Source organism: Myiozetetes cayanensis, unplaced genomic scaffold (genome assembly GCF_022539395.1).
Source record: "Myiozetetes cayanensis isolate MyiCay16 unplaced genomic scaffold, myiCay2020 scf3, whole genome shotgun sequence".
NCBI lineage: Eukaryota > Metazoa > Chordata > Aves > Passeriformes > Tyrannidae > Myiozetetes > Myiozetetes cayanensis.
Genome location: NW_026087521.1, coordinates 15259314 through 15281277, shown reverse-complemented (window position 1 = coordinate 15281277; position 21964 = coordinate 15259314). Strand labels below are relative to the sequence as shown.

Sequence of the window (21964 nt, the reverse complement as noted above, 5' to 3'; positions counted from 1 at the left end):
ATTTGGCATTTGAAATTTATTTTTATGGTAAAATAATATGACAAATGGTGTAATGTATGCAAGAAACAATAGGGATTATACTTTTAATAAGAAAACATGGGAACATGTCACAGCAAGACAAAATTAACTGAAAATAGAAGGCAAGTCATACAAACAGGGAAAACATGAAGGATTTTGTCTAATCATACATTTGACTGGTTTATACAGAAGCTTTTACAGTATCTTCCCTTCCCAACTCATAGAGGTTGCCTCTTATTGCAATAAAATCTAAAGAAAAAAGTTTCAGTTGTCTTTTCTTGCAGATCTATTTTATCTAATAAACCCTCTTGAAACGTACTTGGATCTCACTTTTGGAAAGACAAAAAAAAATGTTTTATAACAAGAGCTTATTTTTCAAATCCTGGGCATTAAGCATGGCAACAAGAAAATGTAGAGTGAAGCAAGAAAAGTGTGGACTTCAAGTAGGGTTTTCTTATACAGAGTCCCATGTTATATCAATTAACTCAGCCACCCAGTGAGTTTCTCGGTTTCTGGAGTATAAAGCAGATCACTACTGCCACTCAAACTTGATAAATAGAAGCTTATGTTTATTTTTTTAACCTATTTCTTTCCTCTTTCTTTTCTTGACGATCATTTTCATCAGAGGATTTGAAAAGCCAAGTGAGCTTCTAAATTCCATTTAAAAAATCACTAACTGAGTAAAGCTGAATCAGCTAAACATCTTCCAAAACTTCAATTTATAGAGCTCTTTTTCCTCCTGACAGACATACTGGCAATAATCCAGGTGGTTGGTTGTTTTTTATTTCCTTTCCTGTGCAATAATGCAGTTCCAGGGATGAAAGCCGATGAAAGAATCTGTTTTGTTCGTAGTCTCCTTTTAAGTGCTGAAGAGCCTGAACTGACAGTAACAGATCTCTCTAGAAGTTGCCTCCCAGCTCCTACAAGTAACAAAGTTTTGCAAAATTCCAGTCGGCAACTTTGGGCTCCTCATTGCTCCCATCCCCGGTCTTCTTCCTACGTAAAGCTCTTTTATGGGGGATTTCTGTAGGTTAGCATCGGTCTTTGTCACCGACGGCAGGTAGGTTGAGCACCGAAGGCGGGTTTCCCGCATCATCTCCGCCGCCCTAGCCCAGGAGCACGGGATGCGCTGCCCGCGCCCTTCCCGCCGCACCCACCAGGGGCCACTGCAGCCACGGGGATGCGGACGGGCCCGGGCGCATCGCTGCGGCGCCGATGTCACCCAGGGAAAAGTGGCACGACATCAAGTACTGAGCATAAATTCGTAGAATTGACATTATAATCACCAGTGCAACATTTTCACGCGGGGGTAGGCTTTGCTTCGCCCCACAGAAAGTTTGCATCCTGTTTATCGTTATCTGCAATTGCCCCAAAGAAATCTTTTAACTCAAGGCTCTAGATCCTAGCGGTTGCTTTGCGTTGTTTAGAGCAAGGCGCGAGAGTGGCAGTAGATCCTGCGTGAGGGTACCAGAAGCCCCACCTCAGGCCCCCACATGATGCTCACTTTGCCCTGGAAAGTAATTTCACTTCCCCCCTCCGCCCTCCATAGCGAGAATTTAAGAACATAAGTTAAAATAAAATTCGGTTTAACTTTGTTCTGGACGACGGGTCGGAGACGACAGGTGGTTGCTGCGTGGGGAAGGGACTGCGCGTCGCCGCCCGCGGCTCCCGACCCGCGGAGCGCCGTTCGCGAGGGGCAGCGGGGCTGGCGCGGCGGTTCCTGCTCCGCCGGGACGGGCAGCTCCCCCGGCCGCCGACAGGCGCCGGGCGGCGATGCGGGAGCCCCGCGGGGCCGAACTCGGCCCGGCCCCCGATGCCGCCGCCCGGGAGGGGCCGGGCGGGGCCGGCAGGAAACCCCGCCCCGGGCAGCGCCCGCCGCGCTCCGCGCAGGCTGCGCTGCTCAAGCGGAGCCGAGCTGAGCCGGGAGGCTGGAGCGGGACGAGACGGGACAGGACGGGAAGGGACGCGACGGGACGGACGAGGCGCGGCGGCTCTGCCGTGTCGCGCAGCCACGCGGACCCGCGCCGCCCGCGGACCGGCCCCGCCGCGGGGGAGACCGCGGTGTTTGATTTTCTTTTTTCCTTTTTGGCGAAGGAGAGGAGCAGCAGGTTTATGCTAATCGCTCTCTGGGGAGCGGCGGCGGGAGGAGGAGGAGGAGAGGAGCCATTTTGAACTCACTTCAAAGTTTAAGGTGGAAAAGTTGGAGCTCTCCAGCCCACTGCCCGCGGACCGGGACGGGGCGCGGGGCTCGGGGCCGGCGGGGCTCGGGAGGCGAGAGCGGCGGGGGCCGGGGCGGCGGCTGATGGATGCGGGCGGGCGGGCGACCCGGCGGGTGGATGGATTGTGCGGCAGCCCGCTGCCCGGCCCCGCTGCCCGCTGAGCTCCGGAGATGCCGCGGCTGCTGTCCGCCGCCGCCTGCGTGTCCTGGGCCGCGTTGCTCTGCGCCCTGGCGTCGGCGGGCGGCGGGGACCCGCGGCCGCCCCGCGCCGCCCCGCTGCTCCACCTGCCCGCGGGGGCCACGGACGCCCGCTGCCGCCGCCGCCGCCGCCGCCGAGCCTCCGGCGCTGCCGCCCGCCGGGCGCCTGAGGGCGGCGGGGACCGCGCCGCGCCGCGCTCCGCCCGCCGAGCCCCGCGGCGGCAGCGGCCCCTGCCTGCGCCGCACCCGGCACCGGGCGGCCAACGAGCCCCGCGGGGCCGCCGCCGGCTGCGCCCCGCTGCCGGGCGGGGAGGGCGGCGTGCGGCGGGGAGAGCGGCGGGCGCGGAGCCTCAACAACCCCCCGCAGTTCCAGCTGCCCAGCTACCAGGTCTCCATCCCCGAGAACGAGCCGGCCGGCACGGCGGTCATCGTGCTGCGGGCCCAGGACCCCGACGAGGGGGAAGCCGGCAGGCTGGCGTACTCCATGGAGGCGCTCTTTGACGAGCGCTCCAACGACTACTTCTCCATCGACACCGAGACAGGCAGTGTGGTCACTGCCCGCAGCCTGGACCGGGAGACGAAAGACACCCACGTGCTGAAGGTGACCGCCTCCGACCACGGTTCCCCACGTCGCCGCTCGGCCACCACCTACCTGACAGTGACTGTGAGTGACACCAATGACCACGAGCCAGTGTTTGAGCAGCCTGAGTATCGGGAGAGCATCCGAGAGAACCTGGAGGTGGGTTATGAGGTGCTGACCATTCGCGCCACCGATGGTGATGCCCCAGCCAACGCCAACATGCTTTACCGCCTGCTGGAGCCAGGAGCTGGTGATGGGGTCTTTGAGATTGACCCACGTTCAGGGGTTGTGAGGACCCGAGCCCCAGTGGACCGTGAGGAGGTCTCTGAGTACCACCTGGTGGTGGAAGCCAATGACCAGGGCAAGGATCCAGGACCACGCAGTGCCACGGCTATGGTGCACATCACTGTAGAGGATGAGAATGACAACTATCCTCAGTTCAGTGAGAAGCGCTACCTGGTCCAGGTGCCAGAGGATGCCCCAGTGAACAGCCAGATACTGCAGGTACAGGCCACAGATCGGGACCGGGGCAGCAATGCCCAGGTGCACTACAGCATTGTGAGTGGCAACCTGAAAGGCCAATTCTATATTCACTCTTTCTCTGGCGCCATCGACCTGATTAACCCTCTGGATTATGAGACTATTCGGGAGTACACACTCCGTATCAAAGCCCAGGATGGGGGCAGACCTCCTTTGATTAACTCCAGTGGCATGGTGTCAGTGCAGGTTGTGGACGTGAATGACAATGCCCCCATCTTTGTGAGCACTCCATTCCAGGCCACGGTGCTGGAGAATGTTCCGCTGGGCTACTCAGTGCTGCACATCCAGGCCGTGGATGCTGACTCTGGAGAGAATGCCCGCCTGGAGTATAAACTCATAGAGATGGCACCGTCCACTGGAGGTGCCCCTGTAGCAGGTGACTCTGCGTTCCCTTTTCAAATCAACAACAGCACAGGATGGATCACTGTGGCTGCAGAGCTGGACCGAGAGACTGTGGAGAACTATCACTTTGGGGTGGAGGCCAGGGACCATGGCATACCAGTCATGACCTCCTCAGCCAGCGTGTCCATCACTGTCCTGGACGTGAATGACAACAACCCCACCTTCACAGAAAAGGTGTATCACCTCAGACTGAACGAGGATGCAGCTGTGGGCAGTAGTGTCCTGACACTGACAGCAGTGGACAGGGACGTTAACAGTGTTGTGACTTACCAGATCACCAGTGGCAACACCAGGAACCGTTTTGCCATCACCAGTCAGAGCGGAGGGGGGCTGATCACATTGGCCTTGCCCCTGGATTACAAGCAAGAAAGGCAGTATGTGCTCACAGTCACTGCCTCTGATGGCACTCGCTTTGACACTGTCCAGGTCTTCATCAATGTCACAGATGCCAACACACACCGCCCAGTCTTCCAGAGCTCCCACTACACAGTGAGTGTCAGCGAGGACAAACCCATTGGCACCTCCATTGTCACCATCAGTGCCACCGATGAAGACACGGGGGAGAACGCAAGAATCACTTACATTTTGGACGATAACATCCCCCAGTTCCGCATTGACCCTGACACAGGCACCATCACCACCCTGATGGAGCTGGACTATGAGGACCAGGCCTCCTACACTTTGGCCATTACAGCCCATGACAATGGCATCCCACAGAAGTCGGACACCACGTATGTTGAGATCCTCATCCTGGATGCCAACGACAATGCACCCCGCTTCCTGCGTGACCGCTACCAAGGCTCAGTTTTTGAGGATGTGCCACTCTCCACCAGTGTCCTGCAGCTGTCTGCCACCGACCGTGACTCAGGCCTCAATGGACGTCTCCTCTATACATTCCAAGGTGGTGATGATGGAGATGGAGACTTCTACATTGAACCGACTTCTGGAGTGATACGCACACTGCGCAAGCTGGACCGTGAGAACGTGGCTGTCTACAGCCTGCGGGCCTTTGCTGTGGACAGGGGCAGCCCACCACTGAAAGCCTCTGTGGATATCCAGGTGACTGTGCTGGACATCAATGACAATCCCCCTGTCTTTGAGAAGGATGAATTTGACATCTTTGTGGAGGAGAACAGCCCTGTGGGCTCTATTGTAGCACGGATCAGTGCGGCTGATCCTGACGAGGGGACCAATGCACAGATCATGTACCAGATTGTAGAGGGGAACATCCCTGAGGTCTTCCAGCTAGACTTGCTCAATGGAGACCTCACAGCCCTAATGGACCTGGATTATGAGAGCCGGACAGAGTATGTTATTGTGGTGCAGGCCACTTCAGCCCCTCTTGTCAGCCGAGCAACAGTGCACATCCGCCTCCTGGACCAGAATGATAACCCACCCGTGCTGCAGGACTTCCAGATCCTCTTCAATAACTATGTGACCAACAAGTCCAACAGCTTTCCCTCTGGTGTGATTGGCAAGATCCCAGCTCATGATCCCGATGTGTCTGACAGTTTGGCTTACACCTTTGTGCAAGGCAATGAATTAAACTTGCTCCTTTTGGACTCTGCCACTGGGGAACTCAAACTCAGTCGTGATCTGGACAACAACAGACCTCTGGAAGCCCTTATGAAAGTGTCAGTCTCAGGTAAGCAAGCGTTTGAGCACATTGTTCTGCTTGTCAGACCAGTATGGGGGCATGGGCAGAAATAACCCACTTGCAGATTAGCACGCAGCTTTTGGTTTCCTGAAGCAGCAGTTTATATGTGAAAGTTTTGGAGAGGAACCACAAAAATGTATCAAGCCCATGTGCTGTGGATTGAAGTGGTGCATTGAAGTTGTTTAGTAAACGTGGATCACAAGGGTAAATAAATACAAGTGTGCGTGGAAGGGTTCATACTCTCTCAGCTGAGGTGGTACCTTGGCTGCAGCTTTTCTGATGTGGTTCCATAAAGGTAGTAAATGATGTAACTTGTGAAGATGTAGAGAATTCCATCTCTAATGCCATCTCCCCTCCCTCTTTTTGCCTCTAAAAAAAACCCAAAAAGTTGACATTTGGATATGTTTGCTTTTTCAGCAACAAAACACATTTATTCCCTTGTGTGTACCCAGAGGTTTGACTGGAAGATCGTTAGACCTCAGGCCAGATCTGGTGTGGCCTGGATGGATGTGACATTGGTGGAGCTGTGCTAGTTTGCATTGCTGGCCCACATTCCTATGGGAAATGGCAGCTCTGAAAGCAATGAGTTATGGCTGTGTGATAGCTGTGTAACGTGGCTAATTGCCCTGGAGTTGTTTTAGTGGCACTAGGGGCAGATACTGGCCAAATGCAGTCCCAAAATCAGGGCCGTTGCGGGGAAGGGAGAGGAGATGAGGGATACTGTGCTGTTAATTTCGTTGAAGAATTTGTGTCTGTGTGTGTGTGAAGACTGTTTGGTATCGTCCAGTATATACTTTTGTGTGAGCACACATACATGCTCTTAGGATATTATTCCTTTTCTGCTTGGTTGCTTGTTTATCATGGAATTACTTTTTATGCCTCTAATTGTGGCATCAATCATGCAATGAGTAATTTCCTCTGCAGGTGACACTCTATAAAGTTTACTGTGGACCTGATCCCATATTTCTGTTGACTTTCAAAGGTTTAACCAGATATATTCCCTGCTGCCTCTCTCTGCAAACTAAAACTAATATTTGTGTTATTTTTGGAAAGAAGAAGAAAGTACTAGGTAGGTGAAATGACACTTGGGGAAATGCTTCTTTTTGGATGGTTCTATTTAGAAAAATATTAATCAAATTGTGGCATAATCCCAGTAGTGGTTGCTTTACTGTAAGGAGCCCCAGTGTGCAGCAAGGCCTTGGAAGAGTGAACCGCACTCTTCCTTGTGCTTATAGGCTTGGGATCCTTTTTGCTTCAGAAAAATAAAACTGATATTGACTGAGCTGACTGATTTTGCTGCAGTGTATCTCCTGACAAGCCACTTCTGGTTCTTACAAAATGCGAGGGGGGGGCAGCTTATGTGGTAAAGTGGCTTATAGATGCTGTTTCCATGTTCTGTGAGGACTTGCAGGAAAAACAGACATTAGGCTTGTGACCTTAAAGAAAAACGTTTGGATTAAGGTGCAGGTGATTGCATGGCTCCTGTCTCCAAGAACTCATCTTAGAGCACAAAGCTTGGAAAAGTTGTTTCATTAGATGAGGTGAAGCATATATTCAGAATAGAAAACTAGGTGACGTGAACTATTCCTTCTCAGTGTAATGATCTATGCAGTTGAAGTGGGTGAAGTCTAAGGTAGGAATGAAGAGCTGTTTTCTTATGCTGGAGATTGGCAATTCCAGCATAATTTTCATGTTTTGTGTGTGAACTTTGAAGCTCTGCTGTGACGTTCATCAAAATGGACTGTCTGCTGTGTGTCTTGAGATATTTGAAAGGTTAAAGCTTTTTATGGCTAGGGTTTTAAAATAACAAGTACTGAACTACATTTGACAGTTTTTTGGAGAAGTTTGCTGTGTGGAAATTGAAGGAGCAGGGTTTGGCATTGTGTGATTGGTCCGTGAAAGTCTCACCTGCCTGCTTTCTCTGGTTTATCTGATGCAGTTTAAAAAAAGAAAAGTGAGAGAGAAGAAGCTCAGACAGAAGTACTCCACAGGGTTATCTCTAAGTATTGCAAAACACCTGCAAATCATCTGCTAAACTGACCTGCCAGTTAACTGAAAAAAACTGTGTCTATGCAGTAGCCATTAACCTCTGAACCCAGACAAACACAAAGTCCTCCCCTACTCCCAGCTGCTCTTAGGTCAGGGAAGGACTGGAACTCTTTATGAACTTGGGGAATTTGATCTGTATATGAGTCGGAAGTAACACTGGCGCTATAAAAATCTTACTTCCAGCTAGCGATGTATGGTGGTGCAGAAGGATGTGAATGTGTGCGGTGCTGGTGCATGCACGTGTGTGTGCAGTGCTACGCAGCTGAGTTTGAGACACTGATACGTGGCTAAACCCAGTCTTTCATTTGACCTGGGGATTATTCAAATAAGCATGTCCTTGTGCATATAAACAAAATTTAAGAATCATGAAGACCAACCAAACGGAGCTAATAGGCTTCATAAAACCGTCAGAAGTTTCATATCATCCTTGTCAGAAGCTCCATGGGATGGTGGGTAGCTGGGGCTGGCTCGGGGCATGTGTGGCTCCGCCCTTGCCCTGGTGCTGCCGTACCCTTTGGGATACCTGTTGGCTGTGCCCCCACAGCCAGTCAGGAACCAACCCAGGCGGAGGAGGGAGGAGTGTGGGTGGTGTGGATATTAGCATTTTGCTTTGGATTGGGAAGGAGCTTTTGAAGTCAGTCTCTTTTGAAGTGAATTTCTCTGGGTGTCTGTGCACAGCCGTCTGAGTGAACAAACCGGACCCCTTTTGCATGAAAGTAATCCACAGGTGTTCCAGTGGTTCCTTAAAAAGGCACATTCTCCTTTTTCTGGTGTACCTTCAAGGCCTTCCTACAGAAAGGCAAAGCTTGGCCTTATATTCCCATTGTGTCATTGTTATTGTTTCAACAACTGGGGTGAAATCTGGACCCTACTGAAATCCTGCCCTTGCTTTCCAAGATCTCACTCTGGGCTTCTAAAACAAGTGGTTGAGAGTTGATCAGTCTGTGATTTCTTAGTGTTATTTATAAATACATGGTATAAACTGACAGGATGGTTAAATACGATTACTCTTTGTTTATGAAAATGTTAAGTTGGGGTTTATTTAATCAAAAAATGAGTCAAGCATTGCTCAGTTCACATTGCTTAGGTTAAACATTATACTGCACTACACACCAGGGCTTCAGTGAAGGCTGGTTGGAACCTCAGCTTTGCACAAATGTTGCACAAGTTTTCCTGGGTATCACATTGCAAACGCTGCTGGCACCTGCTTGGCTGTGCTGCCACAAGTAGTCCCACTTATCATCAACGACAGCTCAGTGGGATACAATAGATGTGTGTGCAAACTCCTCTGGGAACCCAGCCTAAATCAGCAGTGCAGACAAAGCCCAACCTGACTGGATGCTACACCTTTTGAGTGGTCCAGATGTAATGTAAAATATCATTATGCAACATACAATATACAATTTTGGGAAGGTGGTGCACCTCAGACGGTGAGGGATAGACACCCAAGCATTTCTGAGGGCATGCAGGCTCAAGTATCGTATTTTACATTTCTTTGGCTTTTAATCTCCAGGGGCATTCAGTGAGTTATTGGCTATGGCAAATAGAAATTAACATAGAGATCGTTTGTGTTGCAATCAACTTTGGGAATTTTCACTCAGAGCTTGGTAAAGGATCTTTATTATGATTGTAATTTAAAAGTCATTATGCTAATGATCCTGAATCTCCAGGTCTGTGCCTTCTCCATACAAATGTAACAGATGATGCAATACTTTGGTGCAGCCCTTCTGATAAAGGTGAGGCCACAGGTGTGCCTGAGATGCAAGGCACTAGGGAGATTACTTCATGTGTGTGAAGATTTGAGATGAAAGGGAAAAAGAAAATTTGAGTGAAAAGGCATCCTTGTAAGCATAGGGGCATCTCTGGGCACTCAGGATGTGGGTCAGGCACCTTGGCAGCATCAGGGTGCACCCTAGCCTTGTGCCCCTCCATTTGGGCATCTGGCAGATGAGGCCTTGTGAGCTTTGGGGGCAGATCTGCAGGGTGACTGGTTCTTTTTGGGAGCGATGCTTCTGTCTACCTCCGAGGACTTGCTCTTAGGACCAGTGAGGGTCAGTTAGCACCCAAACTGCTCTCCATGGCCTCCTTCCCAGGGAAACACATTCCTGCAGGCAGCTGGGGTAGGGATCCCTGTGGGTTATACAATTAGGAAATGATAAAAAATGGATGGGTGGAGACTCCTCACTTCCCTCCTTCCTGGTAAGAGGATGTGTTTCAGCCCATCCTGTGGCTGCAGGGCTTTTACACGCTGGCATTCCCAGGGACCTCGGGCACTTGCACTTCCCTTGTGCATCCCATGCTACAGCGAGGGGAGAAAAAGCAGTGGCTCAAAGGCTGCAGAGTCTGGAAAACAACGGTGAGGAACCTGTTTAGAAAGGTGGCATGACACCACAAGCTTCAGGATTGTATCCACAGTCCTTACATGATGTGTTAAGTGGGGCAGAAGTGAAGGATGACTGATAATAGCTAGTAGCAGTGATTTTGAACATTTACATTTATTTTCCTAAAATAGCAAATCAAGAGTAGTGACCATCATTTAAAGTTAGGGTAGCTCCTGGATCTGCAGCGGCTACCTGTATTTTTTCTTGCATCCATATAGGTTCTATATTCTCGTCTGTTCTGTAGGCAAGATGCATTTTAGATGTATGGCCCTCCAGCCTACCAGAATGTGACTTTTCCATTCTAGCTGTACGATCTGTTCCAGCTGATAAAAAGCTGTGGCAGCCTTGTTGCTTTCCTTCCACTTCATCACTGGATTTCATAGGAGTGGTATATTTTTGTTTCAAAAAACAGGAAAACATCTATGGCAATGAGGAGCAAATATTTAGTGAAAGGCTGACTGACAAAGTAACTTTTTGCTGAGATAAAACATGTCTGCTGTCTGTAAATAAATAAAACGTTGATACTTTTCTCAGCAATTTCTGAGAAAGAGGGAGACAAGGGTAGCAAGGAGAAGGTATAAGAATGAGACTGAAGATGGGAGAGGGAGAAAGTTCTTTAATTGATAACAAATCTCGTGGGAAAGAAATTAAATGTAGAGAAGTATGATGATGGGATTACCTGAGAAACTTCTTTCCTGATTTTTCAAATTATTTGCAAATGAGGATATAGTTGTAATAATCATCTTTTTAATTGGATTAGTAATTGTTTTATATTTTTTGATTACTTCTTCAGCTCCAGGGTGCATTAAAGAATTGATTTCCTTGTTGTATTCCCTTGTGATTTGCTTCCCTCTTAGAAGTGGGACTGTTAGAAGTCACTGAAGTGTTCTTACTTCTGACCTGCACTTGCAGGTTGAGAAGAATCCTCTCTTCTTCTGTTTTTCTGGTCACGTTTCCTTGCAGTTCAGAATTGATTTAGGCTGGGGTTGCAGAACCTGCTGCAAACTGCCAAATACAGAATAAACATTGAATTGTTGTCAAGGTGATGGCAAAAGAACCCTTTGTTCAGAATACAGGAAGTTTTCTAAGTTTCACTGTTAGGATGATAGCAAGCCTGCAGTAGAAGTAGTGGTGGGGAAAGTAGGTGATGTGAAGCAGCGGGATTTTATACTTCATTATCTCCAACATCCCAAACGCTACCCGAGGAAGTGGCTGGCTGCTGATAAAGCGTATCACTTTGCATTTGATCATTGAATAGTCCATTTTCTTTCAGTATATATACTTAATACCTTGGAACTCCCTTCCATTGTTGACTCCCCTCTTTGAGCTGAATGGGTTTTCTGAGACATCCCAAATCTGAGGAATGTAATGTTAGGTTTTGAAGTATAGCATTAGGTGAAGGTAAGTAGTGTGCTCACTGCTCTTCTGTAGGGTGATTGAGAGACACTTAGCAGATGTTTGGATGGGAACCCAGGCATCCTCAGTTTCCACCAGTCTGGTCAGAGCATCTTGGTAAGAGTATCTTGGCGTCCTGGGATCTCCCAGCATCTCCAAGGAAGTTTTGGGGTGACTCATCCATGGTCTTCTGCCTCCTTCTTGGAGTGTGCAGCGGGTCTGTCAGACACCCCTGCAGCTGACAGGTTGTCTCCAGTGTTTGGGCTGGCTGGGTGCTCAGGGTACCTGGGTCCAGGCATGCCCCATCTAAGGCAGCGGTTCCAGTTCAGCCAAATGCGTAGCTGCTGCATTCATTGGTATAGCTGAGCTCACTTTTGTCTGGTTATTTTGGGTACAGGCAGCAATGAGCAGTAGAGTACATGTAACTTTGGAACATATAACAAGGTTCAACTTTGCGATGTCACTGGGCCACTCAATTCCTTCGTGGGACAGGTGAGACTGATACAAAGATGCTGTGAATGTGACTGCTCTGAAAGTTGGGGCAGGAAATGAGCAAATGTGAAGCAGAAACCTCCTCAAACCTATGTGCAAATGCCTTTACAATATTTAACAGCGTAGGCAACTCTAGCTGTAACGCTCATGCATGGAGGATGAGTAAGGGAAAGATCAAATGTCAAGACACAAGATCTGTGCTTTCCATCCCTGCACCCTCTCTTTCGTAAGCGCTAGGAGGACAAACTCACTATGCTCGTGTGCTTGAGGCAACACCACAACTTACCTGCTTACCTCAGTATTGCCTAAGTTGCAGCATTCGGGCAACTGTCCCTCTTGGCTTCCTTTGACATTTCCAAAAATATCTATGAGAAGTCTTTAGGAAATGTAGGAGGGCTAGAAGACCTGAAGGTATTCAGATCAGATCTAATGACAATCTCTGGCAGTCTTCCATGTTACAGTTTTTCTGTCCTGGTTTTTGTGGGAATTATGATGTTTTTAGGTAAAATAGTACTCCGAACTACTCTGACATCTACTTTGCCATTTAAGAAATAAGCATGGTGGTGATGTCTTTTATGAATTATAGGCTTTCTTGTTGTCTGGTCCTTCTTTTAAGACTATTTGGACAAAAGATTGCATAAATCAAAGTACAGAGTAAGTTGATGTGGGGCTCAGTTCTTCAAACCTTTGTTCACAGTGGTTGTCCATTGGAAAAAAAAGAACATCTCAGACCTAATTAAATTCAGTTTTGCCAGTTTGTGCTTCTGTGACAAGTGACAGTATTATTATTTCCCCCACCCCAGTGGAACTCTTTTTCCAGTGTTGAAAAACACTGAACTATTTATAGATATAACACAAGTTTCCAAAAGGGGCAGGATGTAATCTTTATGGAAAATTTTGAGATCTGGCGAGATTGTGCCTAACACTTTTTTTTTTCCCTTTTTAATTTGTAAGACCTGTGTGCATAGACTTTGCTTAGGAATGAATTGCAATGTATTGATTTCGTTGGACTGAAACAGCATTATCAAAGGTACGGCTTGGGTTTTTTGGACAGATTTTTATCTCCTACCATTATAATCTCTCTACATCTCTTCAAATGTAAGCTGCAGCCATGACTGGTTTATAAGCAGGAGGGCTGTTGACTGGAAATGTCCATCTCACCCCACTGATTAAATAGGGAGCATAAGTGACTGACTTGGGCTGATTGCCTTGTTTTTAGGTGTCTGAAGTTCAGTGGGACGAACCCACCCTGAATGTGTGTTCCACAACGGAAGGATTTGTTTCCTTTTGTAGGGTTGATTGGACTTATTTCTGTTACAGCAAACTACCTGTAGTAACAGGCTTAGCAGACTAGATAGAAAAGGTGGGGGAGGCTATAATTTGCAAACAGGAAAATATTTTTCCGTGAATAATATTAGGATATACTTTAAATATTGTAAAGAGTTTGAGTGAATCATGGGAGAAAGTATGCTTTTATGGGGATTTGGCATTCAACAAAGAAATAAAATTTTAACATACTTCAGAAAGATGATCTTCACACTTGAAAAAGAAGCACTTGGACAGAAAGGTAGGATTTGCTGTAGAGAAAGGAAAACTTTTGGACTTTGTTTCAACAAGTCGTTAATACTGCTAAGCTGTAACCACCTTCGTATTTATTCCAGTGTTTACACTTGCCAAGCACAAAAAAAGCAAATAAATGAAACTGTAAACCTGTAATAAATCCTCAGGGGACCACATAATAAACATAGACTTGTTATGCTTATCAAATACAAAGGAAAGTATTCTGTTTTCAACACCATTGCCCAACGTGTGATAGATGCTGCATTCCATCAGGTCTCCAGCACTTTTGGAGATGACGCATACAGTCAAAATATTTCAGTGCTTTTTGAAGGAAGGAGAAAAGTCTGTTGTTAACAACCACTGTCAACACAGCATCTCCTGCCTGCCATGATGTCTATGGGCTAGGTCCAGTTTCAGAAAGAAACAAAAGTTTCTGGACCCCACCAAAAGGGGCAAAGCAAGGACTATGTTATGAGACTTGAGTTTCACAGATATGACAACCAGCACCTAGCAGAATGTCTTTACTGTTAAATCCCAAGGGGCAACATGTTAGATCTGGAAGCAAATGTACTCAAGGTGGTTCTCTGTAGCTGCCATGCCACCAGAGCACACATCATGAGTACAAAGATCTGTTGGATTGGTTGGGTTTGCTCTTTCCTTTCACTAGCTACAGGTCAGACTCCTTGGCCCTATTCAAAACTGATGTTAGCAAGTCATTGAACTGATTGCATTGAATTCCTGTCGTAGCACTTTTGGACTTTCCAGAAACCAGCCCAGCCCCTCATTTATTGTGTGCTTGCAGCAGTGTTTGTGCTGGCTCTGTTTCTAAAGGAGGTCCTTGAACATCCAAACTGTGATTTTTTTTTTTAATTTCTTTAGTTATCTGCATTTAGTTTAAATCATTTAAAAGCTGTCTCACACCAGTGCATTCCTTGTTTTAGCAGAGCATGATTACCAGCCTCCAGACACTTTGGGCACTGCTCAGCATGACTAGGGAGAGGCATTTGGCACCTTTCGTGGCTTAGGTCTCCTAGAGGACTTAGATCTAAGCATCAAATGCCAAAGCGCCTCGCTTGTAGGTGCCTGTTCCCTGCAGCTGTATCTTGTTTTAGTCAGTTAAGTGTCTATAAAGTGGGAATACTTGAAATACCATCCCACTACAGCTTGGGCACTTCACTCAGCTTGGTGATCAGGACACTCAACAAGGGCAGAGATGGGCTGAGCTCCAGCCCTTGATGTCAGAGCTCTTACTGTGCTATACATTAAAGAGGAGCCGAATAAGGTTCAGAAGGTGCTGTGGGACTCACATTTCCCATCTCTCTGCTAAGTGTCATAAGCCACAGAGTCAGGCTCACGCTTGCAGGGCACCGGAGAGGTGGCTTTCTGGTTCATGTTCGTGTACATGAGCACCTCCATTTCAGTCAAGCAGCAGTATGGGCAGTCAGAGTTGGACTCTCAACTGCTGGATGCTGCTTAGGCCATAATAAAAGCTGGGTCATAAATCTTTCAGGCCATGTCAGGACTAGGTCAGTACTGGTTGTAGCCAGGAATTCAATTCTTCTCACCTGGGAACTCAAGGGTAAAATAAATAAGAGCCCTGGGAATTTCCATGGAGGTACTTTCCTATTGGTCAGAGATGATTTTTTTGTATTCTGGCTTTAACTATTTGTAAATGTATTCTGCTTTTATGTGGAGTGGCCCGTAGATGGGCTAAAGGGTCATTTATGGTATGATTCATGAGCTCAAACTTAAATTACGCTGCTAAATATTCAGAGTTCAACCCATCTTCGCCTACTGTTTAATCCTCTTTCTCACTGCAGTTTGCCATGATGATAGACTTGCTAGTAATTATCAACATGTTGCTACTTGTTGCTTGGATCTGCTGGCTTTTCCCGCAACATGCCCACAGTTGCTATAGATGGCCAATGCTGTCCTAATACATATAGGAAGGGTCTCTTGGCAGCAATGACTGGGTTGAACTACCCCATCAGTTGACTCAGTTTCCCTTCTCATGGGGTGTATTTCTGGTGCTGGCCTCCTTTGACTGACACTGTGTAATTTAGCAATGTGTGCTCTGCATGATGAGCTCTCCATCTGGCAGATAATTGCTTGCTAGTTTAAATCCCATCTTAACTTCAGTTTCTCGAGATCATGAACCTGCTGGTGCCTTCTGGGTGGTTTTGCAGGGTGTTTGCAGAAGGATTTGTTACGAGCTAAAAAGAAGAGTTTTTTGGAATGTCAGGTGAGACAGGTTAACCTTTAGGTCCTGCTTACTAAGCTACCTGACATTCTGCATTGAGTTTGGCAGTCTAACACCTGGGTTTGTTGACCAAGCTGCTGACAGTAGGCACTGATTGTTTGCACTGATTATGCGGAGTGGGAACCCTGGGTATATTTTAGGACTTGGTGGATGCTAAAAGCTTATTACCAAAAACATGCTGGTGTTCCTCATTCCTTCTTCCTTATCTTCTTCTCCTGTCTCCCTTTGGATCCCACTGGATCTGTGTGGCTTGTGCTGTTGTGCAGCAAGGTGCCACATCTGCAGAGTGTGCCTGCTACAAGTTTGTACAGGGACGTGCACAGCGCAGACCTTGTTGGGCTGTTTTGTAATAGCTGCTGTAAATAATTGGACAACCACCAGGCACCGACTGAGCGACTGCCCTGAGAGATACCCAGACAGCAGCGCTGGGGACTGCGCCGGGCCTGGCCAATGGTGCCTGTGGCAGGCACTGGGAGCTGGCTGGCAGCTGCCCACCAGACACAGTGCTTGCTGATGGTGTGGCAGCATTCTTTCTTCTTTCTCACTGCCTTCCCTCTTGCTTTTGGGGAGGCAGGGCAGATTTTTCATCTACCTCTCACCCTTTTCTAACCACTGTACTGTTACTTGTTATTAGCTGGGTACACTGGTGCAGGACAAGGGTGGGGTCCATCCCTCCCAGGGATGCCCCATGAGATGCTCCCAGTGAAACCAGTGCATTGCCCACACAGCCCTTGCACTCTCAGTGGCAGTTCTGGGGTTGGGACGTCAGTGATGATGGCTGCCGGTTGCAGCTTCCAGAGGTTTTGCAGACACAATCCTTTGCCCCTCTCCTTTTACAGGGTCTTGAGAGCCACAGCATGAGGTGGTGACAGTCCCAAAGAGGTGACCAGCACAAGCAGTCACAGGACATCTATGTCCAGCTGCAGGTTGCAGGACATGCTGCACACTGAGTGCCGGTGCTTGTTGTCTTTACAGTGTGGGAGCAACACCTGTGCCCTGAACTGGGAATTTGGCCCAGTCTGGGTATTGCTGGTGGCTGTATTTTTTTTTTTTTTTTTTGCTATTCCTTGTTACAAGTTGCTGTTGACTTTACTGGCTTGTTCTTTTGAGCCTCAGCTTCCCTATGGCTCAGCTAATAGTAGTGTCTGGGACTTTATTCAGCTTTAAGAGGCTTTAAACTAAGAAATTCCTATTTACTGCTAACAGCATTGATGGACATGACTGATTAATGGCAATAAACTTAGGTGAGAACTGAGAGACAAGGACAGTTTTTCTATTCTATGAACATGTTTGTTTTGTATGACTGAGTTTCATGAACTTTTGTACAATCTGCTTTTAAACTATGTCCCTTGCCAAGTGGTTGGGGATTTCTTAAGCTGAGATGACTGATTCACTCCTTTATCTCAGCCAACCTGCAGCAGACTGGGCTGAAGCTGAGGTGCTGAGATAATCAGATAAAATTCTTCACACCCCTTCTGGCAGTTGAGTATCCATCCTTTTTTTCCCCTGGGGCAAATCCTCCAGGAGAGGCCCTTTCTCCTACTCTGAGATGGTGCCATTGACTCCCTGGGTTTTTGCTCCATTTCTCTTTGATCAGTCTGTAGCTGTTAAAAGATTCCATTGCTCTTTTCAAGGCCTAAAGGGAAAGTAAAGTGACAACTTTGATGGCCAGTTTGAAAGCTTTGTCAGTCTGGGAAGCTTCCCATGGGGTAAACAAACTCGCTCTACACATCCTATACTGATTATATAGGGTGGCATTTTACTGGTTTAATGCTGCATCCAGTTGGGATATAGTGTGTTTTCAGGTATTTAAATGAACTTATATAAATGACTAATAAGAAAAGACTAACTACATTTTGATCCAGTGATGAAACTGAATTTTAAAGAAATCAGGCTGAGATTTCAGCAGTTGTGAAATTCACAGTGTTGTTCTTTGCACTGTAGAGCCTTTGTTTTTACTGCTGTAGTCATATTACATGACATTGCCTAATAGGGCAAGGCGTATTCTTGGCTCATTCAGCAGGTAAGACTCCCAGAGGGTCACTGAATCTGTTCGTGTACTCTACAGAGAGCTCAATCCGATGATTTTACAGCCATGTATCTGCATTTGCATTTCCCGTGCTTTTTTCTTTGTGCAGTAGTTTTCTCTTTTACTCTATTGTGATCATCCAAACCAGGCCTCTGACTAGTTTTGTGACCAGTGTCATCCCTTCCTGCATCCCACCTGTGTCAGCCAGCAGCTGATTAGCTGGTGGTCCATCCTGGGGATGGGTTTTTTGCTGTTGAACCCCTGGTCCATCCTCATGATGCAGTGGGAGTGTCCAATGGGTATAGGCACCTTGCATAGATGGTCAGGTCATGGGGCTTGCAGGTGTGAGCTGGTCCTCTAGCAAATGAGAAGCTGATCCATTAGAGCTTCAGTGTAATTTAATCCCTTTTGGAAAGAACCATCATCCCACACTAAGAAACCACCACTGTTTCTGTTTCTTATTAGACATAGTTTTCCCTTTCTGTTCTTAGGCCTTTTGTAGCATTTAATTTTCCATGTCTCTTGGAACAGGTTAGCTTCCATGTGATGGCATTTCAGCACCTCTTGCTTTTCCTTTGGTTGGATCATGTGTTGCTGCTTGTTTGGAGGCAACGCTGCTGCTTCTCTGAAGAAAGCAATATATTGTTACCTGGGTGTGATGTGCCAGGATCACACTGCCCTCCCTTTGGAGATGGGCCTTCCACCAACTTGAATAGTACTGAAAGTGTTTTTTAAATATTTTATTAAATAAAATTACTCTGTTTTCTGAAAATACACTATTTGGGTGACCTAATTTTCTTACCCACCCCTGTCTCTGTGTTTGAGTTGGTTCAGAAAGATGGAAGCAACAGACCAGCCAAAAAATGCATTGGTGCATGGGGCTTCCGCTGCAGGGGATTAATAAGTGAGGTGGGTTTTTTAAATAAAGTGAAGTATTACATGCTGTTGTACAGGACACTGCAAATATCTCATCTCTGTACAATTCTGGTAGTTCCTAGTCAAGAAAAGTTCATGTATATTCTAAAGAGGACAAATCAGGGAACAGAGAATTTGTTTTATTGGAGGTATTATTTATAGTAGAAGGTTGCATCTTTCATATTGTGAAATGAAAGCCAAAGATGAGTATGATTGCTGCCTACCTCCCTGTTGTGCTTATGGAAAACAGGAGCAGGACAGGCAGTGTAAAGGAACAAATCTGTAAGTGAACATACTCAATGTTTAGGTGGGATATTAGAGGGCAGTTTGAAACCTTTAGGGAAACAAATTTCTGGGACGATGTCTCTGTGAAGGGATCCAGTGAAGTGTAACTAAGTTTAAAATTAATCTTGATCCATTAATAAGCTGAATAGTTTATAAGTAGTATTATGTATATACAACACATTTCCTGGAATAGCAAATTGAACTTGCTGGTGGGAAAAGGATTTCCTATTCTCTTTTTGCTGCAGAAATTAAACACACATATTAACAAACTGTAAGTGCAACTAGCCCTTTGAACTGCCTGAGCTTGTGTAAGTTGCTCTGTGTTGGTTGCAGCATTGCTATCTTCTCCTAAACTTGGTATCAAAAGAAGGTAAAAAATCCACAAAGTAAGGGGTTCAACAGATAGGTGAATGGGGCTGGCAGTTATTCACAAAAGTCACAGTCTGCAAGTTGCAGCTAATCTGAGCCAATCTTGCTTCTGGCTGTTACAGCCCTTTGCTTCCCATCACCCATATGACCTTGTGCTGGGCTATTTCCATGCACCAAGTTTCTAAAAGCCAATCTACCATTAAAAAAACCCAAAACCAAAACAAACTCCTTACTTAGAGTGGAGAACCATTCAATGAGTATCAGAGATAGTGCAAGAGAGAATGAAAGTTGACAAAAAGCCAAACTAACAATAAAAACAAGCAGACATAAAACTTCTTAGTGTGAAGAAACAGTTCCATGCAGGATGAGTTCCAGTGCAGAGGAGGAGAAAGGCTATGATAGGCAACCCTTAATTTAGCTTAGGGCTGCTGTGCATTTCCAGCCAAAACCTAAAGAAAATACTAGTTTTTGTTGGTTTTCTTTTGAGTATGATTTTTTTACCTTGTGCTGGAGCAGTTCAGCACATGCTTGGACAGGCACTAGGGACGGTGTAAAAGCGAAGGCAGCAGTTAGGGGGGTTTAGGCTCTACCCTTGTCTTGGTGGCATCTCTGCTGCTGCTTCTTGGAGGAGATATAATTTTGGCCATGATTGTTGTCCCTTCTGGAAGGTAGAAAATGTCTAGAAAGTCCTTTTAACTTATGAAGAGATTGTACTGTCCCTCCCTCAGGCCTGGCAGACCACATGGACTCAAACTTAAGTGAAAAATTTGTTCCAGTGCTCCATGTGCAATACTCAGCACCTAAACCATGTAGGCAAAAGTGTCAGCACTCACCACTCTCTTCTGTGGGTACAAAACTCCCAGCTTTCATTTGCATGAACTTCCGCCACCTAAAAGTTCTACAGCTTGAACTTGCCACAGATTTTGTAATTCAAAATGCAGCTGTGTTTTACCAACACCAAAATCTCAAGAGATTCCATAAACATGTTTAAAAACATCTGTCTTGAAAACACACAGAACACAAGAAAAATAGTAATAAATGAATGCAAAAATAAAAAACTTAATATTTTTCCAGTGTAGATTTCTGCCTTTCTAGGTTTATTAATTCAAAAGATTAACAAATTTCAGTTAAAAAAAGGTAACATTCTCTGATAATAAGAGTTTTGGAGTGAGAAAGTGTACATATTTATGAGCTCTGGCTCAGTCCTTTGAATTATCTAAGCACTACTGTAACTGATAAGTGAATGCTGATAACCCTGTTAATATTTCAAGGACTCTTTGCAGCTATAGGGGAGCAGTTGGGAACTATCACATTCCTTTGCATTGCAGGACGGGTTTTTTATTTGCTATCCTAATGGTGTTATATGCATACAGGGTTTTTTTTGAGCTCAGTTCACCTTGTCTCGCAGCAGCTACTTGGCACACAGCCTCATGGACTCTTTAAGATGCTTCTTACAGCAGCTAGGCTCATTGCTTGCCCTGGTGTGGCTGGGATTTGGATTGCAAATTCCTGATCTGAACAAAGAGGAGGAATAGAAAAGACTGGTCTCTGGCTTCTCTCACCCTTTAGGAAACTTTGCTGGCTTCAGAGGATTGTACTTGTAACTCTGGCTACACTTCAGAAAAAAAAAAAAAGGCTTATATCTTTGCAAAGATGGGTGCAGCCCCACCAGTAGGCATGTTGCTAGAAGAGGGAAGAGAGAGGTGGCTCTGAGAAGGCTGCTGGGATTTCAAGCACCATCGTATCTAGGAGCTACCTTGAGCTTTGTCCACACTTCTTGTCTTTTTCTCTTTTCCTGCTGCTTTGTTTCCTCAAAACCGTGGGGCTGGGAATCTGTGTTTTTAGAAAAGACACAGGATGGGAAAAAAAAGTGGATGGAGACAAACTGTGTGTGCAGGATGTATCCACATGTGTTCCCTCACCAGGTCGTTGGCTGCATCCAAGGGCTGTGCAACCTGAGAAACAGATACCTGTAATTGATTTCACGAGACAGTATCAACTGGATAGGATTTGGCCTGTGCTGGCTTGTGTTCATTGAGGAGCAGGGGAGAGAAGTCAAACTAAACAGGGTGACTCATGAGCATCAGGCTCATGCAATGGTTTGTATGTATAAAAATGCTCAGAGTTGGGAAATGGGCTGTCATGGTTGTGAAATCATTATCTCCCTTTGGCTTGCCGCTCTTTGGAGACATGGGAGAAGACCTACGAAGTCCCTGTCAGCCACAGTCAGAGGAAAGGGTGGCTGTGTGTGGCTGACACCCAATTGTCCAGGGGCTCTGGACAAGGACAACTATGTTACTGCAAGGCAGCTGCTGAGACTATACTTGTGTACTTGCACCTGGGGCTCCCTTTTTGCCATCTCCGTCATTAATGTTGACCAAGTAAGCTCAGACCAGTGGTTTGTGTGAAAACCTTTACTGATGACTTTGTGCACTAAGCAGCCCTCTGGCCTAAGTGGCCTGTAATTATTCAGTGTTTTGGTTAAATGTGGCAACTGCTTCCCTGAAGCCAGGCTTGTGCAGTGCAATGAGGAAAGGCACTGCTTTCTTGTCTCTTTGGACTGTTTTGATTTGAAACCATCCTCCCTCTTCCTGCTCTCTGGCAATCCTTTGTTAA

At 46.6% G+C, this 21964-nt stretch overlaps 1 protein-coding gene across 1 annotated transcript in view; it reads left to right on the top strand.

The window, feature by feature from the left end:
* The first annotated feature begins 2407 nt into the window (after positions 1–2407).
* The window catches only part of CELSR1 (cadherin EGF LAG seven-pass G-type receptor 1), a 169228-nt gene continuing 149671 nt past the window's right edge, over positions 2408–21964 (top strand). Inside the window, 2 exon segments of the mRNA XM_050324656.1 lie at positions 2408–2542; positions 2544–5601. Coding sequence (XP_050180613.1) covers positions 2408–2542; positions 2544–5601 — 3193 coding nt within the window.